Source organism: Triplophysa dalaica, chromosome 10, assembly GCF_015846415.1.
Source record: "Triplophysa dalaica isolate WHDGS20190420 chromosome 10, ASM1584641v1, whole genome shotgun sequence".
Lineage (NCBI taxonomy): Eukaryota > Metazoa > Chordata > Actinopteri > Cypriniformes > Nemacheilidae > Triplophysa > Triplophysa dalaica.
Window position 1 is genome coordinate 19,790,579 of NC_079551.1, and position 26,705 is coordinate 19,817,283.

The window sequence follows — 26,705 nt, forward strand, 5'->3', positions numbered from 1 at the left end:
TTCTCTGTATTTATACAGGTTTGAATAGCTAGCGAGTATTTTATGACAGAACTTTCAATTTTGGGTGAACTATCCCCTTAGGACTTGTGAATTGGATGTGACATTGGCTCCCTCTGCTGGTCATACTTGAGTATATCAATAACCCTATAATTCAGGGGTTATTTATTTAAAAAATCTACTTAAAACGGATCAATTTAATTACATTTCTTTGCTGGTTTGCTATGACAAAAGTGTCAGTACAGCAAATCACAGTTGGAAAATTTTTTTTTTTCATTATAGGACAGTCAAAAATTCCAACAAACTTTTCTAACTTTTTCAGGGTATTAGTTTAAAAACAAGTTTTTCTGTTCTAATGTCATGTGTGGTGATGATGTGGATAAATGCTTATTAAAAAATATTAGGCCAACGCAGCAAATTACATGTTTTATGGAAAAGGTTTGCCTGATCAAAACATGGTTTTTATTATTTTTTTGAAAATATCTGTTTTTTGAAAATAAAACTTTTAATTACTTTACCAGTATTGAAAAAGTACATAATACCTTAGAGTTTGCCAAACATAAAATGGAACATAGACTTCAAAACAAACAGAACTCTGCGGTTCAAAACAAAAACGTTATTCACTTAAAAGTCCATCTTAGGAAACAAAAATGATGTAGGTCAGATGAGCTTGTCCAAATGAAGTTATCCTACTCTCAGCGGGGGGGCTACTAGCACAACTCCATCCCCTCGGACAAACAGCATGGGAATGTTTCTCTTCGTTGACTGCAAAATCAAAAGAAATATTAAGCATCTCACATGCACTACCCTACTAACCGTTTAGTGATATCATAATAATACCCATCATACGAAGCATTACATTAGATGATTTAATAACTAAACATTATTATTACTGTTAAAAATAACTATGTAGTAATACTACATAATATAATGTCTTACTATCGAATACATGAGTGAAAACCACATAACTTACTTCAAACCAGATCTGAATGCAAACAGTTACCTTATAAATCTCCTCATACGTCTCTTCATCAATCTCCACAGTCGTGACAGTCTCCTCAACATCCCCAAGGATCATGTTTAAATGCTGGTCATAGGCCTACAGTCAAAGACATGAAATCAGTCCTTCGCACTGTCCCACAATGTCATTTTAACGGTGAAGTGTCATTTATTTCGAAAACTGACAATCACGGTCATCATTTTTGCCCTATTTTTGGTGACGTTATAGAAACACAGATTCTATCTACACAATGGCATTACCTTTAACATGATATATACCCTTGTATGGAAAAGTAGCCAATATAAGAAATATCATAAGTATAATAAAACAAATGTACATAACCTGCATACATATTTATAATTTCTGCAGCATGCAATATTAGTACATTCTTAAGTTTTACATTGTTATGCTATCTTTATAGGGGTTTTAAATGTAATAGCTGTAACACTTTTAGTGTATTACCCATTGTTCAGATTTTTCAAAGTCTTCATGTAACGTAGTGCTTCAGAATATTATGTTGGAAGTTGTAGTCAAGTTTATTTCACTTTGGGTGTCTTTGGAATGCATAACGTTTATTTAAGTTTTAATTGTTTATCTCCACTAAATCAAAATCACCAGCATACAATTGTAGAAAAAAAGCACTCAAATCTTTCAGACAAATTTGCGGTCATAAATATAGCTGTGGTATGTTATGAAAACACTTAATAACTAGAAGAGAGGTAGATTGATGTCCTAATGAACGTAAACAGCAGCTACAAAAGAAGAAAACTATCAATAAGTAATGTGAGACAGGAGGCTGATCTCACGTGCAGTCTGCCGCGCAGCTCTCTGTCGTTTCTCATCTTCACATAGATCCTCTCATCTAAACTCAACCGGATCAGATCCAGAGGCTCTTCAACAGTATTGGTGGTTTGTTGCTGCAAAACAAGTTCAAAACAAATGATTACTGTAATGACGTTACTTAAAATCACATTCACAAACGCACCATCACACCTACTGTTTAATATATCTAAGCATTCAAAGCCGTAGGTAAATTCAGACGTTCAATGGACGGAACATATCAACGCTTTGATAAAGGACACATTTTAGATCAGGAATTCGTTTTTAAACTATTGCGAGTAAATGCCAAACACAAAAAGCAAACCTGCTCCACTTCGTCCGCCATCTTTCAAAATTACCCAGAATGCTTTACGTCGTCTGCTTCGCACATCACTGGGCGCCAAATCTGTTTCCAAGACGACGGCGCCAACTCATTCTTCCTGCGGGGGGCGCTCTGTGGTCCATAAAGCCAGCATTTAGCCGTATTGAAGACATTTGTACAACATAAATCATTTTAATTTAAACATGCAATTTACGGCACTGTTTTTCAGCAATGTCCTTAATTTGAGCGATTTCAAAATGTATTTTAATTGAAGTTCAAAGCTCTTCGATCTGAAAAACGTAACTGATACCACTTTACACGTTCTCATCATCCCTGTTAAAATTATGCTGCGTTCAAAACACCTCGGATTTAGGCTGCGTCCAAATACCCCCACTTGCGGTCTTTGCACTTGACCTCTTGACTACTTTCGTGACGTATTTCCTGTTTTCATCCAAAGCGGTCTAGTGGGCTTGAAGATCCTAAGTGAGCATATAGTATTTCTAACCCGTTGGGACACACTCAGCAAGTGCAAACATATAACATTGATTAATGTGGTGTTTCTAATTATGTGACAAAATACAGAACTCTGGAGTTTTCCCCTAATAAAATGTGTAACACTACGTTTTACTAAGAAATTACAAGTAATATCCTTATTATATAGTCATGTCAGGTCAGATTTATTTTTGTAGTGCTTTATATGTTGGCTATTGTATCAAAGCAGGGTACCCAAAAAAAGCAAGAACAAAAGTAAAACACGTTAGCCAAACAAATAATAAATAGATATAACCTTATAAAGTAGTTACACTAGAAAGCTCTTGCGAGTGGCGAAGACCGCAAGTGGGGGTATTTGAACACAGCCTTGTGTTTTTTACACACTTCAACCCGGAAAAAGTTTGTGTGCTTGTTTGTTTTTGTGTGATTAGGCACATTTCTGGTAACCCAGCATTGAATTTGCCTTCAAATGCACAGAATAAAGAAGTAAAAACAAAAACAAAAAGAAGTCACCTGTAGACTGTAGGTCACTTTTTATATATGCTTATGCTGAAAACAACAAATGCGAACCCTAGCACAATTTCCGGGGTGAAAGGGTTCCAGGTGTAAGAAAAGTAAATAAAAGTAAAATAACAGATAAAAAACTGCTCTTGAGTTGCGAATTGCAACCAACATTTACATTTATGCATTTGGCAGACGCTTTTTCCAAAGTGACTTACATTGCTTTATCCTATACATTTTACATAGGTATTTGCAATCCCCTGGGTTCGAACCCACAACCTTGCGTTGTTAACGCAATGCTCTTACCACTGAGCTAAAGGAAACATCTCACTCCACACCTCCCCCCTCCGTTTCGAAGCATTACAGAGGCTGACAAAACATGTATGAAAGCATGAATTCCAAAATAAATAGCTCATTCTAAGGTAATAAAAACATAATGCTTCATTATGTAAGGTCTTTATACACCTCTGAATACACTGAACCTTTAATGCAAAAAAGTGCAAAATCAAAAACTTGTTCCATGTAAATTGGATTTTCTGTGTAGCCAGTTATGCAAATACATGAAACAAGTTAAAAACTTATAGGCGGATTTCAATATCTTTTTATTTTGTGTATGTAGACGCCCTCACTGTGTTAACTCTGCATTCACTGCCTGTGTTTGGACGGAATCATGCGGCTGTTGAAGATTCATAACTTCATGCTTTTGTAAGTCATTTCTATTAGTTTTTGAGTTTTGGCTGGTGATCTTACTTTCATGCACAAATACCTCTAATATTCCTTTAATTTTAAAGTTGCACTAAATATTGCCATTATTAGTCCTGATTGGAAAATGGCAGATTAGTGTCACAAAATTGATACCGTATTTATAACTGGATGACATTCTACTGTGCTTTATGATGGTTGTACATGTTTTGGTCTAGAATATTATAAAAATAAATAGCCCTCATAATATAAACACAGAAGACCCAAATCATGTAGATTATATTCTCAAAAGTTGTTTTTGAAGGTATTTTTTTCCATTATGAGTGTGGTCATTTGCCAATGATGAACAGTCATTGTGTAGACAAAAGCTAGAAAACGTAATCCGGCAGATTTTGCAATCAGCAAAGTGAGCGTTGTTCTTAAAGGAACTTTACAGGGTTTTTGGGAGGATCTGTTGACAGAAATGTTATATACCATAATATACAAAACAATGTCTTCAAAGTTGTATAAAGACCTTACGTAGTACTTTGGAATAAGCTGTTTATATAGACATACAGAGCGGGCCTATACATTGAATTCACTGTAAGTCTATTCATAATTGAGTAAAACATATTTTTTTACTGTCGTGTTTGGACTGATAGATTTGTTGCAAATCTATAATACAACGCTAGTGGCCGCTGTAAAAAAAAACTGCTCCTTTAAATAGAACTGGTGTGAGTACAGTTGAAAAAGAGAGTTCCGACACAGTTTGATCTCACGACTTTGATTTACACTCACCTAAAGGATTATTAGGAACACCTGTTCAACACCAATTTCTCATTAATGCAATTATGGTGGTGGTGTAATGGTGTGGAGGATGTTTTCTTGGCACACTTTAGCCCCTTAGTGCCAATTGGGCATCGTTTAAATGCCACGGCCTACCTGAGCATTGTTTCTGACCATGTCCATCCCTTTATGACCACCATGTACCCGTCCTCTGATGGCTACTTCCAGCAGGATAATGCATCATGTCACAAAGCTCGAATCATTTCAAATTGGTTTCTTGAACTTGACAATGAGTTCAATGTACTAAAATGGCCCCCACAGTCACCAGATCTCAACCCAATAGAGCATCTTTGGGATGTGGTGGAACGGGAGCTACGTGCATCCCACAAATCTCCATCAACTGCAAGATGCTATCCTATCAATATGGGCCAACATTTCTAAAGAATGCTTTCAGCACCTTGTTGAATCAATGCCACTTAGAATTAAGGCAGTTCTGAAGGCGAAAGGGGGTCAAACACAGTATTAGTATGGTGTTCCTAAAAATCCTTTATGTGAGAGTGCAGTCACATTGGAGTTTGAGCATTCAAATATAAAAATACATTTGTGGTGTTAACTGTCAGTGTCCTCCAGCTGGTTTTAATCAGGCGATCGTCTCGTGTTGTCTCATGAGAAATAGTGAATGAGATGTAAATCAGATGTACACTCAAAATCAGAGTGCATTGTGGGTAAAAGTATGTGAACGAATGTAGGGATTGTAATAGTTCATTCAGGCTTCGGACTGTCAGACACCACAACACAATGGCTTGATGCAAACATGATGCAGTCTAGATTTTACCATCAACATTATAATGTTGGTCTTAAGCACAACCTGTGTCTTTAGTATAATATATCAGAACATCCAGCTGTTTTTATATTATGGGGAACATGAATGACAATGAAGCATCCAGATTTTACTATAAGCATGAAACAAAAATCTCCTTAAAATCCAATAAAAAGTGTAAATATTATGTAGGCCTAGAAGAACAGGTTCAACAATACACGTTTTTGCCCCGTATCTGAGCTGAATAGGAAACTGCTATATTTTCTTGACAGTGACACCTCCTGTGTACTGTATATAGACCAAGTTACTGTCATTTGATCATGTCAGTTTAGCCATCATTAGCTATTACATCCATATTTTAATGTGTGCTAAGTTTTTTACTTCCATTTAAAAAATGTCACAACAAGTCTTAAAAAGGTTTTTATTAAATGGCACATAACAACTTATACATACAACTGATAATTAACTTATAACCACATTCTTCACACTAAGCAGTTCACCAACATGTGTGGATGCCGTTGACATTATTGGACTAAAACCTAATGCACAGTGTGGGAATCTCCACCTGAACATACTGAAATACAACAGAATAAACTATTAGCATTTGAAATACCTACTGTAAAAATAAAATAAACAAAATCAGATTTAGATTATATTTTTATAATGAGTTCAAATATTTTTCTACAGCTCCTTTTACCTGTGTTTGGGTTGAGTCTTGATGTTGTTTAAGATTCATGAGCTCCTGTGGGTCAATATCTTGAAATTGTTTTAAACCTTTTCTGGTTCTCTTACTTTCACGAACAAGCGCAACTAGAAGTCCTTGGAATAACACAGTGAAGTCAGATTTATTGAAATGGATTGAATAAATACATGTGTCAATTTGACATCTTTAATACCAATATATGGCTTAATTGTCTTGTGCAGTAACTGAACTCAAAATCAAGATAAATGAAAGGTTTGCCAATTGTGAATGTTATTAAGGAATTATAAATTAAATTTGAGAAATATCTCCACACAGCAGAATAAACATGACTGATTTGGTAGGTCAATCTGTTTTATTTAAACCTGTATGATTGTTAAAAACTGTAATTGCATGGCAAAAATTGCATTACATTGATGAATGAGACATGTAAATAACTGCAAAATGCTCAATTTGGGTCAAACTCTTTAAAAATTGTTTCTACAGTATATACAGAGTGTTAAAGAATGCCTCACCTACAACCAGGATGATCAGAACACCATTCATCAGAGCAGATATTAAGTTAATTACTGGACATTGTTTCTTCTCAAAACTATTTAGGCTCTCTGTAATATAAAACACTGTTTATTCCGTGCAACCAATAATGTACGGTTAATGCATTGTTGCATGTGTGTGTTTCTAAGGATGATATAAAAATTAAAACACTATGACCCGCTTTCACAGACTGAAAAGAATTTTGAACTCTTTTAAATTATAATAACTTGCCCTGACTTAAAATATGTCAGTGCCAATGTTTTTTCTCAAGATGCACATCAGTATTCTTTTTCCTACTGCATTTTAATAAAAGCGACATCAAATATAGAGCCTTAATCAATTAAGGCACAATCTCAGTTTAGGCTATGCCATGTCTATAAAACCGGGCAATGTTATAAATAACATTAATATTGGATTATTCCCTTACCATTGATGTGTAATCTGGTTCCATTGCTGAATTCATTGCTTTTAGTATCTGGATTCATACAGTAATAAACTCCTAACTCATCATGAGTGACATTATTTATAAACAGATGATGTTTAGATTGAACTGAATATTTGTTTATGAATCTTTCATTGTAATAAAAAGGTGATGAAAACGTGCGTAATATCATCACTGGTGGATCCGGTAGTTTTAGGAACAACCAATAAACCTCCTCCTCGTGTAGATCACAGTTTATAGTCACATTCTGTCTCAAATCTGTTAATCGATCTGTGAAAGTCTCTGTAGTTTGAGAACATATGAGAAGATCTATAGACAAAAATTAAGCACAATTATATACTAAATAATTACATTAAAAGCAGACTTGAATTTATAAACTAGAATAAACTTACAAAGCTGAAGATGCAAAATCTTCATGTTAAAGCATTTGACAACACAGTTCCGTATGACATCTAAAATGTATTGATTTCTTCACACACCTACTTAAAAACAGAGGAGAAACATCATAAGGAAGAGGAAGTTAAAGTTTGGTTTGACCATTGTCGTACAGTCACTGTTATGCATGTTTTTCAAAACGAGGACGATTTTTTATTCTATTAAAGCTCAAAACAGATTATAACAACAATACAAGATATAGAATAAACAATATACAAAGAACCAATTTTAAAAAAGAACTCCAGTCTAGATATAACACGTTGTGCATTCTCACTTTGAGAAGGTCAACTGCTCATTTAAGATTAGCCAAAAGTTTCTGACTGTTTAGTATGTTGATGATAATTTAAAATAAAAAAAATGAGGAAGCATGTTGACAAGCACCCAATATGCATCCAAGTCTGAGATACACGTTATGTTGGCTCTCCCTGCAGGTGTGTCAGATAAACAATTATGTTATCTTAAAGGGATAGTTCAAGCAAAAAATGAAAATTCTGTCATCATCTAAGTACCCTCGACATTTCAAACCTGTATAACTTAATGTCTTCTGCAGAACACAAATATATTTTAAGGAATTTTGGTAACAACTGCCGTACCCATTTACTTGCATTGGTTAAGTGTTCTTACAAAAGAAGTGAATGGATACTGCCGTTGTTGAATGGATACGCTGCACAGCATTGTTTATTAAGTACTGACATTTTAAAATATGCCAAAATGTATTTATGGCTGTAAGATTAAAACAAAAATCAGTGTTGACATTTTAATCATGATTTTTTATGTCAATTAAAAAAAAAAAACTTTACATTAAGATAAAAAATACATTTATGATACACGTATCAGTGACAGCTTTTAAGCGCCTTTTTGGTCTTTTCACCCCTGCCCAGCAGAGGTCTGAGCACGCCAGATGGTGTACAATAGTTTTCAGCTGCAAGCGGCAATGATTTCAACTGGTGGCTATAGTGGAGAGATATGAAGACGTGCTCTTTAGAGGGTCTTTGAAGAGTAATCGTGCTGCTGCAGTCTGTGTCATTTGTATTGGTGTGGTTGCATGCTTGCTGAGCATTGCTATACTCCAGTCTAGAAATGACATGTTGTGCATGCTTAAGAAGCTTAAAGAGACCTACCTTAAAGTTTTCTGTTTGGTATGGCGTAATTGATGAGCATCAAGAAAATGAGTAAGCTGTTACACCACTAAAACAAATGCACAAATCAATTTAACACAACCTTTGAGATAAAGAGAATCCTGATAATTTGATGTTTAAAAAATTGAGTCAACTCTTTAGTTGAAACCAACTCTGTTTAAGTACAGGAAAAATGCACGCACTAAATGATTATAGTTATTTGTAGCTCAAACTTTGTGGTTTGTACTGTGCCAAAGTAGAACATTTTTCTGAGCTTTGCTAGTGAAAACATGTGGTCACCTAAGTTTGAGCCACAGCTGTGTGAATGTAGCTTTGCTTACATACCTATTGTTTAAAGCATATTGGTCCAATAACAATTCAATGTTCATATTTATTTCTATTCCGAAAGGTGATTCAAAACATTTTGTCTTATATCAAATAAATGCGACTTTCAACTTACAACAATTTCTATAACAAATTGGCCATGACATTAGTGAAATCATCATGCAGTAATTTTATTTACACGTATTTACCGTTATGTTATTTCTGACCTTATATTACTTCATTTATATGTGAAAACAAAAGGAGATGTGAGACACAGCTTTCATCCTCCTCTTTTTAAACATCTGTGGTCACAGAAAGAGACGCCAGCATTGCACTTTCACACAAATAAAATCGGCTGCAGAAAAAATAGCATTCCAATGCAAAATGAAGTTCATAATTGATTTAACTCCCTACAGTTTACTTTTTTTACATAATTATGCTACAAAAATGAACATTTTAATAATAAATATTTTTGGGCCATACTTGCAATGTGTTATTCTACTAATGATATCATTAGTAACATCAATGGGTTAATGTAACTTTCTAAAATACTTTTATCAGACGTTACCAAAAGTTAGTTAGTCATATGTGTGTAATTTGGGAGCTGTACAAGTGCTGTTGATATCAGTAGCGAACCGTGACGTTTGATCCTTGGCCCTCTGAGCACATCAGTAACCAGAATGAATTGATTTTTAAGAAGGATATTTAAGAAGAGATTTAACTCACAGAACTGAAACTACATACAACGTCATCATGCTAAAACAATTCATTATAGACATGATGAAGTCTTTCTCTTGACTTTACGAACACTGTAACCAGGTTAACAGGAAGTTAGTCAGCTCTGCACTAACCACACTATTAGTATTTTATCTTGGGTTACACCTTAATTGAAGCATGTATGTATGCATTATAAAGAGTTATTAAAGTGTAAATTGCATTATAATTCTTCATAATGTGTGTTGTAATGCATTTTATGTAGTTTTAAATAATTATAACAAATTAAAAATATTAAGTGTAACAAGGAATTGCTAAGTGTTATGAACTGTAATAACAATTATTTATAAGACATTACAATGCATTAAAATGTGCATTACAATGTTTTCATACTACTTTTATAATGCATTATACATACATGCCTCAAGGAAAGTGTTACCTAATCTTGTGCTTAACTCACATAGATGCTGTAATCTTTTTCTTGTTAAAAGTGACATACTGTAACACGGTTTCTACACTGGCCACGATAGTATCAGAACAGAGTACAGCTGTTTTATGAAATGTAACACAGCATCCAAATTTCACTTTACGCAGTAAAATACTGTAAAGAATAAACAGGCCCAACAATATGTTAAGTTTATGCTCTGTATCTGAGCTGAATAGCAAACTGCTGTAATTTCGTTGACTTCTCATGTGTAGGCCTACTGTATAGACCCATTTACGGTCATTTTAAGATCTGTTTAGCCAATATTTTTCCATTTAAAAATAATCTTTTTTTTTGTAGTTCAGCTTTTGTGGTTTGTATTATGCTAAGCAAGTGGAACATTTTACTGAACTTCTGGTAGTGTAAACATGTGGCTAATGTGTAAACCACAAGAATGCAAAGTTGCAGTGGATGTAAATTAACTATACCCATAACTGTTTAGGCATGTCCACAGTGATTTATCAAGTGCCAACATATGTGTATATTAGAGTTTGTTGTATCAATAGGAATGAGAATTTGGAATGTTGGTGTTTGTTAGTGTTTGTTGGCGCTTGCTATTGGCCTTAAAGAGTGTTCAGCCTATTACCCTGCACTATTTGTATTAACTTCATATAAAATATGATTGAACACATGCATGATGATATCAAATAAATGGGAGTTCCTCTTAGGTTTCAACACAAAGTACATTTCTAACTAGCACAGTTTTTTAAAACATTGGCAACATTGCACCAAAAGGTCCAGTCAGTGAAATCTAGCCCGGTAGAAACATTACGACTGCTGACAAAACATGGTGAATTATATGTAAGGGGACCCGCGGTGTATGTAGATAGAAATAGCTCATTCCAAAGCAATAAAAACATATAGCTTCCTAGTGTAAGCTCTTTATACACCTCTGAAGACTATTATATTGCATTTCTGTCGATCCTCCTCAAAATTACACACTGGAACTTTAAACACAGAACACACATAGCCATCAAATGCACAACACTTTGAATGAATAATGAAAGATTAAATAAATCACTTACATATTATATAAAATAATTAAAAATAATCTCAAATAAGAAGCCAAGATAGAAATATGGTATGATAAAGTAATATCAGGAGAGATCCATGCATAAAATTATACAATACCTAATGAATAAAACTTGACTATCAGACACTATGATAAACACAATGAAGTTAGTTGCGATTAGTTTTGTGACAGCTGTACAAGCGCGTAGGTGCTGTTTAAATGGATGGGCTTGAATGGTGTGGGGCAACTGGGTTGTGTGGGAAGATGCACCTCAGCATACTGAAAAAGCAAAAGAGCAGCAGTGTTAGCATTTGAACAAGATCAAAAAGGTTCTGAATACACTGTAATGTCCTGCTTACAACAATGGTTTTTCCCCCGCAGTGTCTTTGCAAACTATTGTCAGATTACAATCCATTGCTCACACTGCTGTCGTAAAACTCTGGTCTATTAATGGTTCCAAGAATATCAAAATCATCCCAAGGTCATTGATACTTTTTGTATTTATACTTAATTCAGCCAGATGCTCATCCTTGTGCCACCTGGTCAACCAGACCTTCTGAGATTAATATGGGGCAAGCTTGATAATGTCCCCATCTTTCCTTTCAAATACTCTAAATATAACTGTGATATAAACCGTAATTGCTTTTTTCATATAAATAATACTCTGATTGTTATATTGTAACTATTTGTTTCTCTTTACTACAGTTACCACTTCCTAAATGTACTTAGCAAAGCAGCTTTGCAACCAAAAAACTCAATAAATTGAATTGAATCAATGTTACTTTACCAAATGTAAAAATTGGTCTTGAGTTTAACTATAGCCCAGGATTAAATGCAGTATGAAAGAATTCTTCACATGGTTTGTGATCCAAACAATTCAATAGGTTTCAAATGCCTTGAATATAATATATAACCATTTAGCATTAAATAACTTGTACTGTGATTTTAGTAATAGCTTAAAGTACATGCAGTTCACCTCTGTTTGGCCTGAATCTTGTTCAAGATCCATAACTGGTGCCGGTTGTAGGTCGTCTGAACTTGGTTCGGAATCTTGCCTTGTTCCCCTACTTCCACACACAAACACCTTTAATAGGCCTTAAATAATCACAAGGTAAATTCAGATTTAACTTATTATATTTTTAACTTTAATTAAAAAGGAAAATACTGTTGTTCTATTGTCTTAAATTTCTATTTGTTCCTCACACAACTATGCTGTATAGATTACATGTACAAATTGTTTCAATTCTTTATGATGTTCAATATTTGTGTTCATTATAAACTGTTATCATTAACATTATAAACTGTCAATGATATGCTTGAAAAAATAATAATATGCAGCAAAAATAAAAGCATGACAATTTGGAATGCTTTTTGGTGTAAGACCATGTTTTTACATAGTGAAAAATCTCACCTATAACCACAATTAGCAGAACACCATTCATCAGTCCAGACATGATAACCAGCCATTGTGTCGGTTTCTTACCATCACTATTTGTCGCAGAAATAGTTTCTAAACATAATAAAGAAGTGTATAACAAATTATACCATAATCAGATTAATGTAATTTATTGAATGAATTGGTACTTACTATTGATGTGTAATCTGGTTCCATTGCTGAATTCTTTGCTTTTATTCTCTGGATTCATACAGTAATAAACTCCTAACTCATCATGAGTGACATTATTTATAAACAGATGATGTTTAGATTGAACTGAATATTTGTTTATGAATCTTTCATTGTAATAAAAAGGTGATGAAAACGTGCGTAATATCATCACTGGTGGACCCGGTAGTTTTAGGAAAAACCAATAAACCTCCTCCTCGTGTAGATCACAGTTTATAGTCACATTCTGTCCCAAATCTGTTAATCGATCTGTGAAAGTCTCTGCAGTTTGAGACAATATGAGAAGATCTATCACAAAAAAATAAAGAAAAACAATGTGTTTCCTGTAGTTTACAAAGCTTCTGGAAAGATATTAAAAAAAGATTTAACTCACAGAACTGAAACTGGATGACCTTCATGCTAAAGCGTTTGATCATAAACATGATGCAGGCTGGATATCCTCACACTTCTGAGACAAAACGTTACCCGACAGCTTTCAACCGTATATCCAGAGGAAGTAATCAAGTTAGCGTTAACCGCATCTTTTAGTCTTTAACTCTTGTGTCTAAATTTAACCACTCGTGATCCTTTTATTAAACAGCACATTCAGTTCTACACACATTACTAAAAAATAATTGTTCAGTGTGTTAAAAGCACATGTTTGGTAATTAGAATTAGTATAGAAGTACTGTATGTTGAAATGAAAATTCTTAGGAAGTATACCCAGATGGACTACGATATAGGCTATACATTTAAATTTGAAGTGCAAATCAATGTAGGGTCTAAAGATTGAAATTATAGCGAGATGGCGGAGTGCTACATGGAATAAATAAAACAAATACTGCACATACAAGCTTTGGTTGGCATCCTCTGGGGCAGTTGTGTCAGACCTGTCATGTAGCCATTAATTATTGGAACGTAATACGTTCTTAATAAGGGAACTTTGAAAAGCTCATATTATAAAAAGAACATATTTCGGCCAATAATGTCACGCTGTCAGTTTTTACAACAGAATAGATCTGTCTTTAAGATCTTCAAAAAGTATAAGAGAGAACAGCAAAGCAATGTGTTCAGCAAGTTTTTGCATGCGACTAACTAGAGTCTAACTAGAATATGGCAATTATTATAAAAAGAAACAAGCAGGTGAGGGATTTGGTTTTGCAAGCTGTAACGAGTATTTTTATATATTTGTACATTTATGGTGAATGTTGGGGGAATTCCACGCCAGTGACGAGTGCAACGCGACCAGAACGCCGTCTAGTGGAGAAATATCACATGATAAAAACATTACGTGACGTCAGGCCGCAACGCCTCGTTTTAACTCTCGTGAGATTCTTAGTCTAACACAGTTTTCCGCAGTTTCTGATTTGCGATATAAAATATTGAGTAACAAAGGCGCGAGTCAATAATTCATACAGCTAAATTATTTCATCTCACTGTCATGTTCGTAAGGTAAGTTTTCTTTACTTTTCACTAAATATAACGTTATCAGATACAGCGGATATAGCGGGGTTTACCAAGATATGGGAAGTCCCTCTCTTTCTTCAAAATAACAAAATTACTAAAGAAAACATATAACGATAATAAATTGCTTTTAAGACAGGTTTATATTAACATCAGTTCTTAAACACGTTTTTTGGGTCCTAATATATAAATCTTAATTATCGCATACGTAACGTAGCATTAACTTACACACGTGGCTGAACATGTCTAGCGCTGTTATGTATTTTAGTAATACTGTAAAGTAACCGTTACAGCGCTCGTTCTGTACTTAAATGTTGACCCTTATGAAGGCCCTTACTGTGGGAGGGGTAAGTAAACGATTAGAACGTGTCTAAACGTGCTCATCCCTCCATCATGAAGCAATATTTAACCTGTTTAAAATCAGAGCATGTCACTGCTTGTTCGTGCTGCCATTTTCTTGTTTTGGCTCGCATTTGCATTTACAGCTGATTCTGCACAAAAACAGTTTTCACGGATCATGCAGCATTCGACGTGATCAACAAAAGACACGTGATACTTCCCTTTTAGAATTTGATGTACTTTGGTGTGTCATCTATGCTTTGTTGTCCTATTTTATTGGCTTTCTGCTATCGTGTCAAAACAAATATTTTTCTACATTTTGTAAGAGAACCATAGTGAAAACCTAATGTAGCCTAATTCTGTAGGCAGCCATAATATTTGTGCATTAAATAGGTAAAATATTACAGTGTGCTAGAGGTTGTGTGTTGTGAAAAGTAAACTGTCTAATTTTATAATTCTTTACAGGATCCTTATGGTTTACATGTGTATACATGGAGGTAAGAATTGAAACACTGACAGTTATTCGCAAATTTCTAGTCCATTAAAGGGGTCATATGGTACGGATATGCGTTTTTCTGTGTCTTTAATGTGTTATAAGTTGCCCATGCATGTATTGGACACGAAAAATTGCAAAACGAAAGAACAAAAGATGCATCCTATCTAAAAGCGAATGCTCACCCAGACCTGCCTGAAACACCTTCTGTAATCACAGTTGGCAGCACCCATTGACTTCCACAGTAGGAAAAAATATAGACTATGAAAGTCAATGGGTGCTGCCAACTGTCTGATTACCAACATTTTACAAAATATCTTCTTTTGTGTTAAACAGAAGAAAAGAAACTCATACAGTTTTGGGATAACTTGAGGATGAGGAAATTATAACAATTTTTATTTTTGGGTGAACTATACCTTTAAGAATGATGATACTATATGAATATGGTACCCGGAGCACAGGTTTTATCAGCTGACTGTCTTTTGTTGTTTATAATAAGTTGGTGAGTGTGGTGGTGCCATGGGGTGTCGCTCTGGGATGGGTGCGTATGAGGCTGGGAGGGGAAAAAAGCACAGTATACTCGCTTCAAAAAGCTAGACTACACCACTGAGTAGGAGTACTGACTGAGCCATATACAACACTGTAAAAAAAAAAAAAACATTTAGATGTGACCAGTCACAAGAAAATTTGAGTTGAGAATGTAGATTTTTTTGTGATGTTTCTCTCTCTGTGCCATTTGTTGCTTTCAGACAATGATCAGTGTATTTAACCATTTCTGTGCATGGCTGCATAATGTAATGCCGAGATACACCCTAATATGTTTTAAATTTTAAAAAGTAAATTAAAATAAATCATGATCGTTTTCTAAAGTATGTTTTCATGGGTGTTAATCGCTTCATTTTTGTTGGAAGAAAAAAACACTATCACACTGTGAACTAAAGGGCTAAAGGTGAACGCAGCGAAGATGTAGAGGTATTGGATGAGAGACCGAACCCTGTATTGGTCCAGTAACATTGTGTAAACTGCAATTACAAGAACTGCACCGATGCAGATGTCATATCATAGCAATCTATCAATAAATGCACACACACACCTTGTACTCTCTTGTACGCTCGGCCCCCTGCGGATTGAATAACGCGCTGAATCCATGGAGACTTAGATCAGGGGAGGAGATCAGGGGAGGAGCCGAAACTTGACGCATCGCGCCGCCGTTTCAAATTAGTTTTTAAAGGGGACTGAAGCGATCACAAATTAATTAATCTAATAATTTTTTAGGGGGGCTGGGCAGAAGTTTAGGGGGCTGAAGCCCCCCTAAAAAGGGCCTAGTGACGCCCCTGCCTGTCAGTACAATTGCTTTGGAACCTGATGTTCAAAATATGGTAAGAGCTGTTACATTTCTTTCACATGCTTGCATTATTCGACCAATCACTACGCACTGGTTAACTGGCCAAAATAGCACACCTCGCTTTTCAGAGCCATAAGCTTTGTAAAAAAAACATGTTTCAGAGAGGTGGAGCAAAGAGAGATACAAACATGCATGGTAGTGAAAAATACAGCGTTTTTTAACCTTAAATCGTGTATTTAAATTTCATTACACCTAAAGCAAACGAGAATATTCGTTTTATCCTTGTCGTATGACCCCTTTAGAAAATAGGTTTGTCTACTCATCTTTTATGCGTCTATGTTTTCAGTGTCTCCGAAGGTCGAGGAAGTTGAGGGTGTTATTGGAGCCTCTGTTGTCCTACCATGTTCTGGACGCGAAGATCAGCCGTCACTTGAATCCATTGAAGTATACTGGCGACATAATAGTAACTTGAATGTGTATGACATTAATAAAGGTAAAGGATCAGCAGAGAAACAGCAGCTAGAGTATAAGAACAGAGTTGAAACTTTTCCTGAAGGTTATTTGAAAGGAAACTTTTCCCTCCAACTCAACAACCTGCGAGACACTGATGCAGGAACGTACTCCTGTTATATCAATAAAGAGCAAAGCATTCAGAAAGTCAAGCTTCAACTCAAAGGTGTGTAAAAATAAATCAGTACATTGTATACAAACAGTTTATTACATTGTCAGGATACATTGAAGTAATTCATTTCTGCTTACTTTTTGTTCATATGTGTTCCTGAGGCCTGTTGCACGAAGCATGTTGAACAAACTCTGAATCCATAGTTAGTGATTTTGTGTATGCACTTAAAGCAAGCAGACAGCAAAGCTTTGAGATGCGTTAAGGTGTGCATATTTCTTCTTTAGAGGAGCAAGATATTCTTATATGCAAATATGACTAGTTTAAAACCATGTTAACAGCAGAAAGCAACAGTTTCAGCAGCCAAAGCCTGTTTTCGGTAGGTTTCTTGCCAAAGATACTATAAAGTCTTAAATTGAAATGTCATGCAACTGAATTTAATTTTGATATTACTTTGATGCAATCCAAACTCCAAAAGATATTGGCAGCAGCTATAACAAAGCATCATCCAAAGTGGTTATTATAATGTTGTGTTTACTGTGTTGTGTGCATATAATGATAAAAAGTATAATGATGTTTTTCCAAAACATTCTCTTGTCATATTTGTGTCAATATGCGGACAATTCATAAGTCCACTATGGTAGCCACGGAAAGCTTCGTGCAACAGGTCACTGGTCGTATTGGACAGATGATTACATTGTTATTATTCTGAAATAAAAATCCTGTTAGTATACTCTAATGATTTGAAAACATGATGAAATTTAAAATAAGAATTCATCAATTGTGACAACTGTGTATTCAGTCTTTACTAATAGAGAACAGAACTATTTTTTATTGACAATTCAGTCTTTATTGTATGTCTCTGGTTGCTAACATAAACTTTTGTCCAAAGTAGATGGAATTAGACCAAACAATTCCACTGATCTATCAACAGGTGCTGCTTTCATCTTTTTCTCATTAAATCGAAATTTTATTGTGTTACTGTCCAATTTGTCCTTTCTTTTCTGTAATTGTTGTGTTGTCTTACAGAGAAACCAGACATGCTTAACAAAGGAGCACAAACAGGACCTGAGAAGATTGTAACCACCTCTTTGCTTGCTATTTCTATTCTACTCTTTGTCTAAGCAATGTCAAACTGTGTGTAGTATTCATACCATTTCAAGTTCAATGTGTTCGTATTAATAAGACCACATGTATTTATTCAAGTTAATCTAAAAAAAACTAATTTGATTTTGGGTGAACTATCACTTTAACTTTTGTCCATGAAAGACCACCCTCAGCAAATACAATTATGCACTTAAAAACATATTAGCACTTCTCTTGCGATGCACTGATGCTTATCTATGTTATAATTGGCAACCAAAGGTCATGCCATTAAAGGGTTATGCCATTTAAAAGCAGCTGCATACAGAGCATGATCAAAAGATTTGTAAAATATTCTTTCACAGATGAAGAAAACAAAATGCTACCACTGTATGTTCTGTATTTATATATGTCACTACAGAAAGTTGTAATGTTTACATGGTGATTATGTTGTCTTTTTATCTATGCACTTTTTTTTTAAATGTGCCTTTTCTATTTTTCTTTTTAGCCTACTCAAGAATTAACCGACATAAGTTTTTTATTTGAATAAGCAGTATTTTATTACAATTTGCCTGTTACATTTTATTAGGTCATTTCAAGTTTTTAAAAACTGTTATTAAAGGCCTAAAATTTTTAAAAGTAATGCTGTGCGATATTGTATTGTTTTATATGTGACAGTTTGTAACCAAATACATTATTTGTATATTTAGTTAATATGTTTGACTCCTGGAATATTTGAAATTGGTTTAATCTTCAAAGCGTTTGTTTCAGTTTGTCTGGGGGATAAAGGTAAAACAAAACATACACATTAAAGTGAAAGAGCATAACTATATTCGCTGTCTTGTTTTAGTATGACGTTCATGTATCCTTGTCACCCGAGCTCGCCTCCTGGCTTTAGGTAAGGCTCATCACATGGGTCTGTTAAATGATCGTCATATCTCCACATACACATGAATTATGGTCATAAATGAGAATCTTTATTCGAGAAATGTTAAGTTAAACGTGCACAGACCAAATGCCGCTGTTTACTGAAGCAATCTGCTGAAAAGAGCATGAAGGCGTGTTCGAAGTCGTATGGTCTGCAGCGCAGACTGATAGGAATGTGACGTCACGTACCGCGAGAGCAACCTACTACGTGAGATTTTTAACTGCTCTCGCGTTACCTTGATGCCAAACGTCGATCTATCTGGACAAGATGCAGTCCTACGCGTTTGGGATGTGTTAACCAACTGCCTTGTCTTTATGGTGATATATTTCACATCTATTTTATTATTCTTTTAAACAGTACTAAATGTAAACAAACCATGTCAGAGTTTTAGCGATGCAACATAAACTAGTTTTGTTGAGTCACGATCTCAATGGGTTTCTTTTTCACCCAACATGACCAGATATTAACAAAACGACGTTTGCCTGAATAGTTCATAAAAGGTTAAAATCGTTTATGGTTCCGGATGTTTATTGAATTAACTTATTAACTTATTGAATTGACATTCCTTTTGTGTTTCACTGAAGAATGTCGTACGAATTCTGATGACATGCAGGTGAGTTCAAGATCATAAATGTTATTCAAAACAACAGTATCAATCCACATTTACATAATGAAATAAAAATATATTTAGGCTAACTGTTCGCAATGAGGTGTCAGGAGAGATCTAGTGGCCCTTCTAGTGTCCCTTTCCTCAATTAAAGGTTCCTCAAAAAGGTTTTTTATCATTGCAGTTTTTTTTCAGTTTTAGCCTTTATAAAGCCTGTTTATAGAGAAAAAACAATACATTTCAACAAATTGTTTGACAGAAGATTCGTTTCAACATACAATAAATTCTTAAGATATTGCATCAGGTATTTTTATTTTTACGTCTGCAATTTTATAGAGATGATTAGAAATAAATAATAGAATATAAATACATAAAATAAATTGTTTCGTTACGCAAAGCTCCATTTTAGTAATGCTAATAATATTCCTAATAGTCAGTAGCAGGTTAAAGTTTCAGTGTAAATATTTCAAACCCTTGTAATGTCATTCATAATTCAACCACATGGTATCACTGTAAACTGATGTTTACACTTGAATCAGAAATGGTGTTTTAACCATTGCACGGTAGAGTACTAACCGATCTATATAGATCTGTGATACTAACTAGACTTTTTTGATTATGTATTTTATTGTAATTTGTTTGTCTCTCTGTAGGTTTTTGGTTATTTATTTGTGTTGACAACAATTAAATGTGTTGTTGCATAAATCTTTTGGGATATATAAAGACTATTGAGTAATTGCATTACAAAGCATAGACAATTCATATGAGAATCTTGTTGATAAACATAGCCAGAATATAGGGAATATGACATTTCATCTTTTCCATAACAAATCTATAGCTTTAAAGGTGCAGTTCTTTACCTGTATTCAAAACTTTGATTGTGTTTTTTGGGTGTTTAACAATGGATGTTCATCTTTCTAGTTTAAAAAAAAACATTATATTCACCGCTGTCTCTCTTCTCACAAAACGACTTGATTTCTTCCTGTTTCTTCAAATTCCCTCCGAAACGCTCTGATTGGCAAAGCTGAACAGGTCTGTCATGATTGGTTCCCCGCTTAGAGCGTGTGTCTGAAGATGTCCCTCTCATACCATATCTGCGAGTTCCGTTCCTCAAGCTGTTGTGATTGGTCGCTCCCCCTCTCAAGGTGTATTGATAAGATTTGGCTTTTAGCAATAAACAGTAACACTGTCAATTTCAGTGTTACATGGGGACAAGCAAACCATGTGGAGATATAGGTGTATACCCATTTAGACCATTCTTTTGGGGTTCAAGTAGAAAGAAAGACAATTTCAAGAGGAATGAAACTATTTGCGCCCTCCTTTTGAGCCATATGGTGTTCTCATTGGGGGAGCACTCCATCCTCCTTGTTGGGACTCCTTTGAAGTCCAGGGGAGTGTGTTTCGAATCTATCCTCATCAAATGATGGATGCTTTAAGAGAGGGCAGTTGGATCAGACTTAGTTTGCCGATTCGATTTCTGCTGAGAGGTCATCGTGTTTTACGATGCCCAAATGGTCACCTTTGGTCCGACCAGATCCTATAGTACCTATAGAGTAGTATTGCACACGTCATATCTTCGAAGAGTATTTAGTTTGATCACATTTATAAAAGATAGATACAGCTGTATGATTAATTCCGAAATCATATGGCGCGTGTGGGGGGGAGGGGTAGGCTGAACTAAAGCACATGTTCAACAAAACACAGACATCAGTTTCACTCACCACATGCGGTTCATGTCCAGCTTCTTTAAGTGCTGGGATGGCTCCATGTATCAGTTTCAAACAATCTTCAAATCTAGCATTATATCCACGGTTTATATAACATTCATCACCCAAATGCAGTGAACAAACAAACACCTGAACTTCGCGAACATATGGTCTTTCTCTTCCTCTGCACACAAGTGAAAGTGACGTCTGCACAGGCTCCTTCTCTTGCTCTCCATGCTGCCAGGTCCTGCATGCTTTTCCAGGAGAATTGTCCATTAAGGTACTTAGAAACATTGTTACTAAACAGTTTTATATGTTCGAAAAAAAACTTTCCGAAACGTGGGCCATCGCTGGGGGAGTGTATCGAGCACATAAATACTACGTAATACACCCAACTCGACATGTTGACCATGTTAAGCATGAGAAAACAGTATGTTTAACATTGTAAAAAAGTCAGAATGCATGACACATCGTTGCTGCACCCCTTTAAGGTAATGTAATTTGGAGATGGTGGAGATGGTGGTCTAGTGGGTTAAACCACTGAACTGGTAATCAAAAGGTTGCTGGTTCGATCCCAGCAGCCACCAACAGTGTGTCCTTGAGCGAGACACTTTACTCCATGTTGCTCCAGGGGGATTGTCCCTGTAATAAGTGCACTGTAAGTCGCTTTGGATAAAAGCGTCTCCTAAATGTAAATGTAATTTATTGTAATCATATGGTGAGATTTTGCACCACTTCCAGCCGTAGCTTTGTCACTTCTAGCAACAACCGCAGCGGCACAGTGTGCACAAGACTATGAAAACATCACAAACACTTACGCAGAGATCAAATCAAACATTGTCATTAAATCCAAAGCATGAAGAAGTAGAAATGGAAATTTCATAAATCGCCTATACTTAACTTGTAATGTACTTATGTTAAAAAAAAAAAACTATATTCAACATCAGGCACAATTGTTCTCTTAACGTAAATCTTCCAAGTAATTTTAAAGAGATCTACATAAAGTGAATAAAACTTGACTAAGAGAAACTGAATTAAGTTGGTTGTGCATCGACTGTTATGATTAATCAGGCTTGGAAAAAATCACCTCAGCATACCGAACAACAGAGCATCTGGGCTTCATGTACTTTTTTTTCAGATAAAATCTGAAAATGAAATTCCGTCCTCTAGTTATCTCAAATGACGTCCCTTACAACTGTCAGTCTGCTCCCAGTTACATTTCAAAATGCAACGGCTGTTTTTATACAGTACATCCAATCAAATCATAGTTAAAAAAACAGCCCACGGCCATCTTATTTTCCTCATCATTCCTCAAAATTCTGTTTCACTCGGAAACGCGTAAGAATTCGGCAGTAAAAACGATCTCAACTTTCGGTTCACAGGGAATTTACGGTATGTTACTGCGGGAACATTTCCACGCCTCTTAACATGACACAGCACGAAATGAAATGTGATTGGTTGCTTTCACCGTCAGCCAAAGGCCCTGTTGCGTAGGCCTAGACCAAAAAAAAGGACAAGGTTTGGCTAGGCGAGACTAAGGAAGCACCAATCACTCTTGTGGGCAATGTTGTGTGACTGTTAAAAGGAGTTTTGGTTACCCAGGGTTAAGCACGGTAAGGTGGTTTGTGATCCAAACAAGCTGCAAAATGCAAAATATTTTTTCCTTTTATTGTTAGGAAAGACCATAAATGGACTGAGCAATAACTGATCGTTACAGGTAGATTTTTACTCAGTTTTATGTTCCATGGTCACAATATAATAGAGTGATAGATAATGATAGAGATTAAACAAAATTAAAAACTCTAGTTGCATTTGTATTCCAGACATGAAGTGAGTAGACAAAACATTTTTTTTTTGAAGAGCATGTTTATTGATTTGCCTAAAACAGGTTATCATAGGCTGTTTTTGATACCAGCGCATGTGAACTCCTTGTGTTAACTGATGATCTGCATGCAGTTTACCTGTTTCCGGACAGAATCATGAGGTTGTTCAAGATGATCAATAACTTCATGCTGTTGTAGGTCAGTTGAATTGTTTATGAGTTTTTGCGGCTTTTGTGGGGGGGTTGCGAATATGTGATGCGCTGCCTTTGGTGAAAAAGTCCAGGGCCAGTTTTAAGAGTTTAACCTATGAAACTGAAAGGACTACTGCAGGTGTGGGCGGCATCTCTGAAGTTTGTGATAAACATCGCTGTATTTGCTTTGAAATATAGGAGCTAGCGACGCATATGTATAACAGTGTAGACATGGTGTCACATTTCTTAGGGTAGGCGAAGGTGTATAAAATAGATATGAATGTTATGTTCTATTTGCCTTAAAATAACAAGCATAAGCCATAAGTCTTATTGTGATTAATTTGACAGAAAAGTATACATGACGTAGAATAACATAATCTTTATTAGTCTTGAGGCCATATCGCTCACCTAAAAACAATGAAAAACATTGTTGTAATTTGGATTAATACAAGAACAAAAAACAATATTCATGACACATGTGAAGTACTGAAAGGATAACCAGAGTTTTAACTGATGCTACATGATCTTCATGCTAAAACCTTTTACCATAAACATGATGCAGTCTAGACTTTCTCACAACTTTACCCCAGAGCGTTCCAGATAAAGTGGAATATATTTTAACCACGTTAAGAGGAAGTAAGTCTGGTTTGCACTGAGCTTAATCGTATTTATCACTCACATAAATCCTGTAATCTTTCGCTTGTAAAATTTTCTGTATTTTCCAAGTTGCAATCATTGACCAATTTGCTTAAATGTTCATGTCTCTTTAGTCATCATTTTCAATATTCTAGTGTGCACTATAAGATTGTTTCTTCCGTTTAGCAAAATGTTAAACAACGTCTTAGTAAAAAGTCTTTATTGAATGGCACACACATAACAGCTGATACATACATCTGATAATTAACTGATAACTACATTCTTGTTAAGAAGCTCAAAACCCATGTGCACCAGTAAGTGCATGTCTAACTTTTGGAATCTGTTTTAACGCCCTCTGCAGGTGTTTCAATGTTTTGGATTCTGAATAAAAAGTAAAAAATATCAAATCCATGTCCATGATTGTAGTAGACTACAGGAACATGATCGGTAAAGTAACACGTCTTGATAATGATGATTTAGTTAAAAGAAAATGGAAAAGAATGTCTATATTCCGAATTTGGAAACTTAAAACCTATTTGATCTCAGTGTGTAATGTGATTGTTTGGTAAAAAGCCTTAAAAATACTGTACAAATAACAAACCAAGATTCAAAATGAACACTTATGTGAATATTGCCAAGCATCTTACATTATGTATGTCTATACAGCATGCATTAAGAGAACCATAACCAAAAAAATCTACTTAAGTGAAGTTATGCAATATTTAATAATTTGTTCTTTTTTAAATGCAGTAAGAAATTAAACATGGTGAGTCATGGCCAGAAGGTCATTTGGGCAGCTGTATACTGAAAACAAAGAGAAACCGGTATTAGCATTTAAATGCCCATAAATACACAAATTGCTACAATTTCTAATGATTACTTGTAAAAATAATTTTACTGTTAGTTTTGTACAGATTTTCATAATGTAAAAACTGTAATGTCACAGATTTTCACATATTTTTTAAAAAAGGTCCAGCGCAGTTAAAATACACAAAACATACAAACATGAAAAAAAAGACGTTACTTTACAGTATACGTCTGACGTCCTTTTTTTTACAGGATTTTTTTACAGTCATCATACAAACAATTTTCAAAACAGTTGCAAAAGCCATATTTATCCTGTATCTTATTTTTTGTTATTTACCTGTGTGTGGGTTGAGTCTTGAAGTTGATTAGTGAGCTCCTGTGTGTCAATATCTTCAAATAGTTTTAAGCCTTTTCTGGTTCTCTTACTTTCAATGACAAGCACCACTACGAGTCCTTAATAGGAATGACACAGTGAATTGTCTTTTTGTCTGAATTTGTCAGTTAAAGGATTAAATGTATGTGCCATATAGACATCTTTAATACCGATATGGAATTAGTTGCCGTGTGTTGTAATTGAACATTACGTGCCATTCTGCTATATGAAAGTTTTGCCAATTGTAAATATTATCAATGAGTAATAACTATTCAGTTTTCAATTTGAGTAAATTCTTAACAAAGCAGCTTAAGCATGACTGATAGATTATCTATTTTTTAAAACCGTTATGATTTTAAAGTGTAATTGTATGTAAAATATGACATTACATTGATAAATGAGACATTGGGTCACGTAAATAATGAGAAAATGCTCAATTCAGTTCAAACTATCCTTTGAGTATAAAAGAATCACTCACCTATAATCACAATGAGCAGAACCGCATTCATCAGAGTAGATATTAAGGTATAAATAAAGAAACAATTTGATAGTTGGCTTTCTGAAGTTGGGTCTGTAATAAAAAAATATTTCAGCACTGTGCAACCACTGAAGTACAGTTACCACTTTTGTGTAAGTTATGTATGTTTCTAAATAGGATATTATAACAATTATAACACTATACCCATAGCATAAATTAATCACTTACCAATGATGTGTAATCTGGTTCCATTGCTGAATTTTCTGCCTGTTGCGCCTGTGTTCACACAGTAATAAACTCCTAACTCATCATGAGTGACATTATTTATAAACAGATGATGTTTAGATTGAACAGAATATTTGTGTCTGATTGTTCATTGTAATAAAAAGGTCCTGCTGACAGGGTGCGTAATATCATAACTGGTGGATGTGGTAGTTTTAGTAAAAGCCAATAAATCTCTTTTACATCCAGATCACAGTTAATAGTCACGTTCTGTCCCAAATGTGGCAGTTGATCTGTTAAAGTCTCGGCAGTTTGAAACCATATGAGAAAATCTATGAGACAAAAATCGAGCACAATCACATACTAATATTTTGAATTGTTTTATTTAAAAAGCTGTTTTAATGTTAACACACAAAATATAAAGTATTCATAATAAATTCAAATGAACTTACATAGCTGAAGCTGTATAATCTTTAGGTTCAACCATTTGGCAAAACATTTTTTCATGATGTCTAGAATCTATCGATTTCTTTACAGTGAACAAAGTTTAAAACTGACGTGAAAGAGGAAGAGGTTTGCGCTGACCACATTGTTGGTCCTTATGCATGTGTATCTACTCATGACTTTAGTAAGCAGACATGGTCTAAAAATAGTCCATTGTAGTCTAGAGCACAACTTATCTCAAGGGTGATGTTTATCGAATGTCAGAACTGAGTGGCGCTGCTACCTGATTCAACTTGTGACTTTCGTTCAACAGTTAAGTTAACTTAATTTGACTAAAACTGGTAAAGCTTTTAGTTAGCAGCA

At 34.9% G+C, this 26,705-nt stretch overlaps 3 protein-coding genes across 7 annotated transcripts; 1 reads left to right on the forward strand and 2 right to left on the reverse strand.

Moving 5' to 3' along the window:
- Window positions 1-410: 410 nt before the first annotated feature.
- Window positions 411-2,280, reverse strand: lsm3 (LSM3 homolog, U6 small nuclear RNA and mRNA degradation associated). Its single transcript, XM_056759101.1, has 4 exons — window positions 2,142-2,280; window positions 1,804-1,914; window positions 1,001-1,096; window positions 411-762 (listed from the first exon to the last, which is right to left on the reverse strand). Exons 1-4 carry the CDS (start codon window positions 2,160-2,162, stop codon window positions 682-684), a joined length of 309 nt encoding a protein of 102 aa, XP_056615079.1. The 5' UTR covers window positions 2,163-2,280; the 3' UTR covers window positions 411-681.
- Window positions 2,281-10,732: 8,452 nt separating this feature from the next.
- On the reverse strand, window positions 10,733-13,943 carry LOC130430118 (uncharacterized). Of its 3 annotated transcripts, none has more exons than XM_056759093.1 (5): window positions 13,179-13,943; window positions 12,770-13,093; window positions 12,593-12,691; window positions 12,158-12,245; window positions 10,733-11,460 (listed from the first exon to the last, which is right to left on the reverse strand). In XM_056759093.1, exons 1-5 carry the CDS (start codon window positions 13,225-13,227, stop codon window positions 11,397-11,399), a joined length of 624 nt encoding a protein of 207 aa, XP_056615071.1. In that variant the 5' UTR covers window positions 13,228-13,943; the 3' UTR covers window positions 10,733-11,396. The 3 variants fall into 3 exon arrangements, with proteins under 3 accessions (XP_056615071.1, XP_056615070.1, XP_056615069.1); XM_056759092.1 differs by having other exon boundaries at window positions 12,158-12,248; XM_056759091.1 differs by having other exon boundaries at window positions 12,158-12,276.
- A 126-nt stretch (window positions 13,944-14,069) lies between these two features.
- On the forward strand, window positions 14,070-18,959 carry LOC130430121 (CD276 antigen homolog). Of its 3 annotated transcripts, none has more exons than XM_056759097.1 (5): window positions 14,070-14,236; window positions 15,053-15,084; window positions 16,772-17,101; window positions 17,937-17,978; window positions 18,074-18,959. In XM_056759097.1, the coding sequence occupies exons 1-5, from the start codon at window positions 14,226-14,228 to the stop codon at window positions 18,166-18,168; spliced, it is 510 nt and encodes a 169-aa protein (XP_056615075.1). In that variant the 5' UTR covers window positions 14,070-14,225; the 3' UTR covers window positions 18,169-18,959. The 3 variants fall into 3 exon arrangements, with proteins under 3 accessions (XP_056615075.1, XP_056615076.1, XP_056615077.1); XM_056759098.1 differs by having other exon boundaries at window positions 17,940-17,978; XM_056759099.1 differs by lacking the exon at window positions 17,937-17,978.
- The last annotated feature ends 7,746 nt before the right edge of the window (window positions 18,960-26,705 follow it).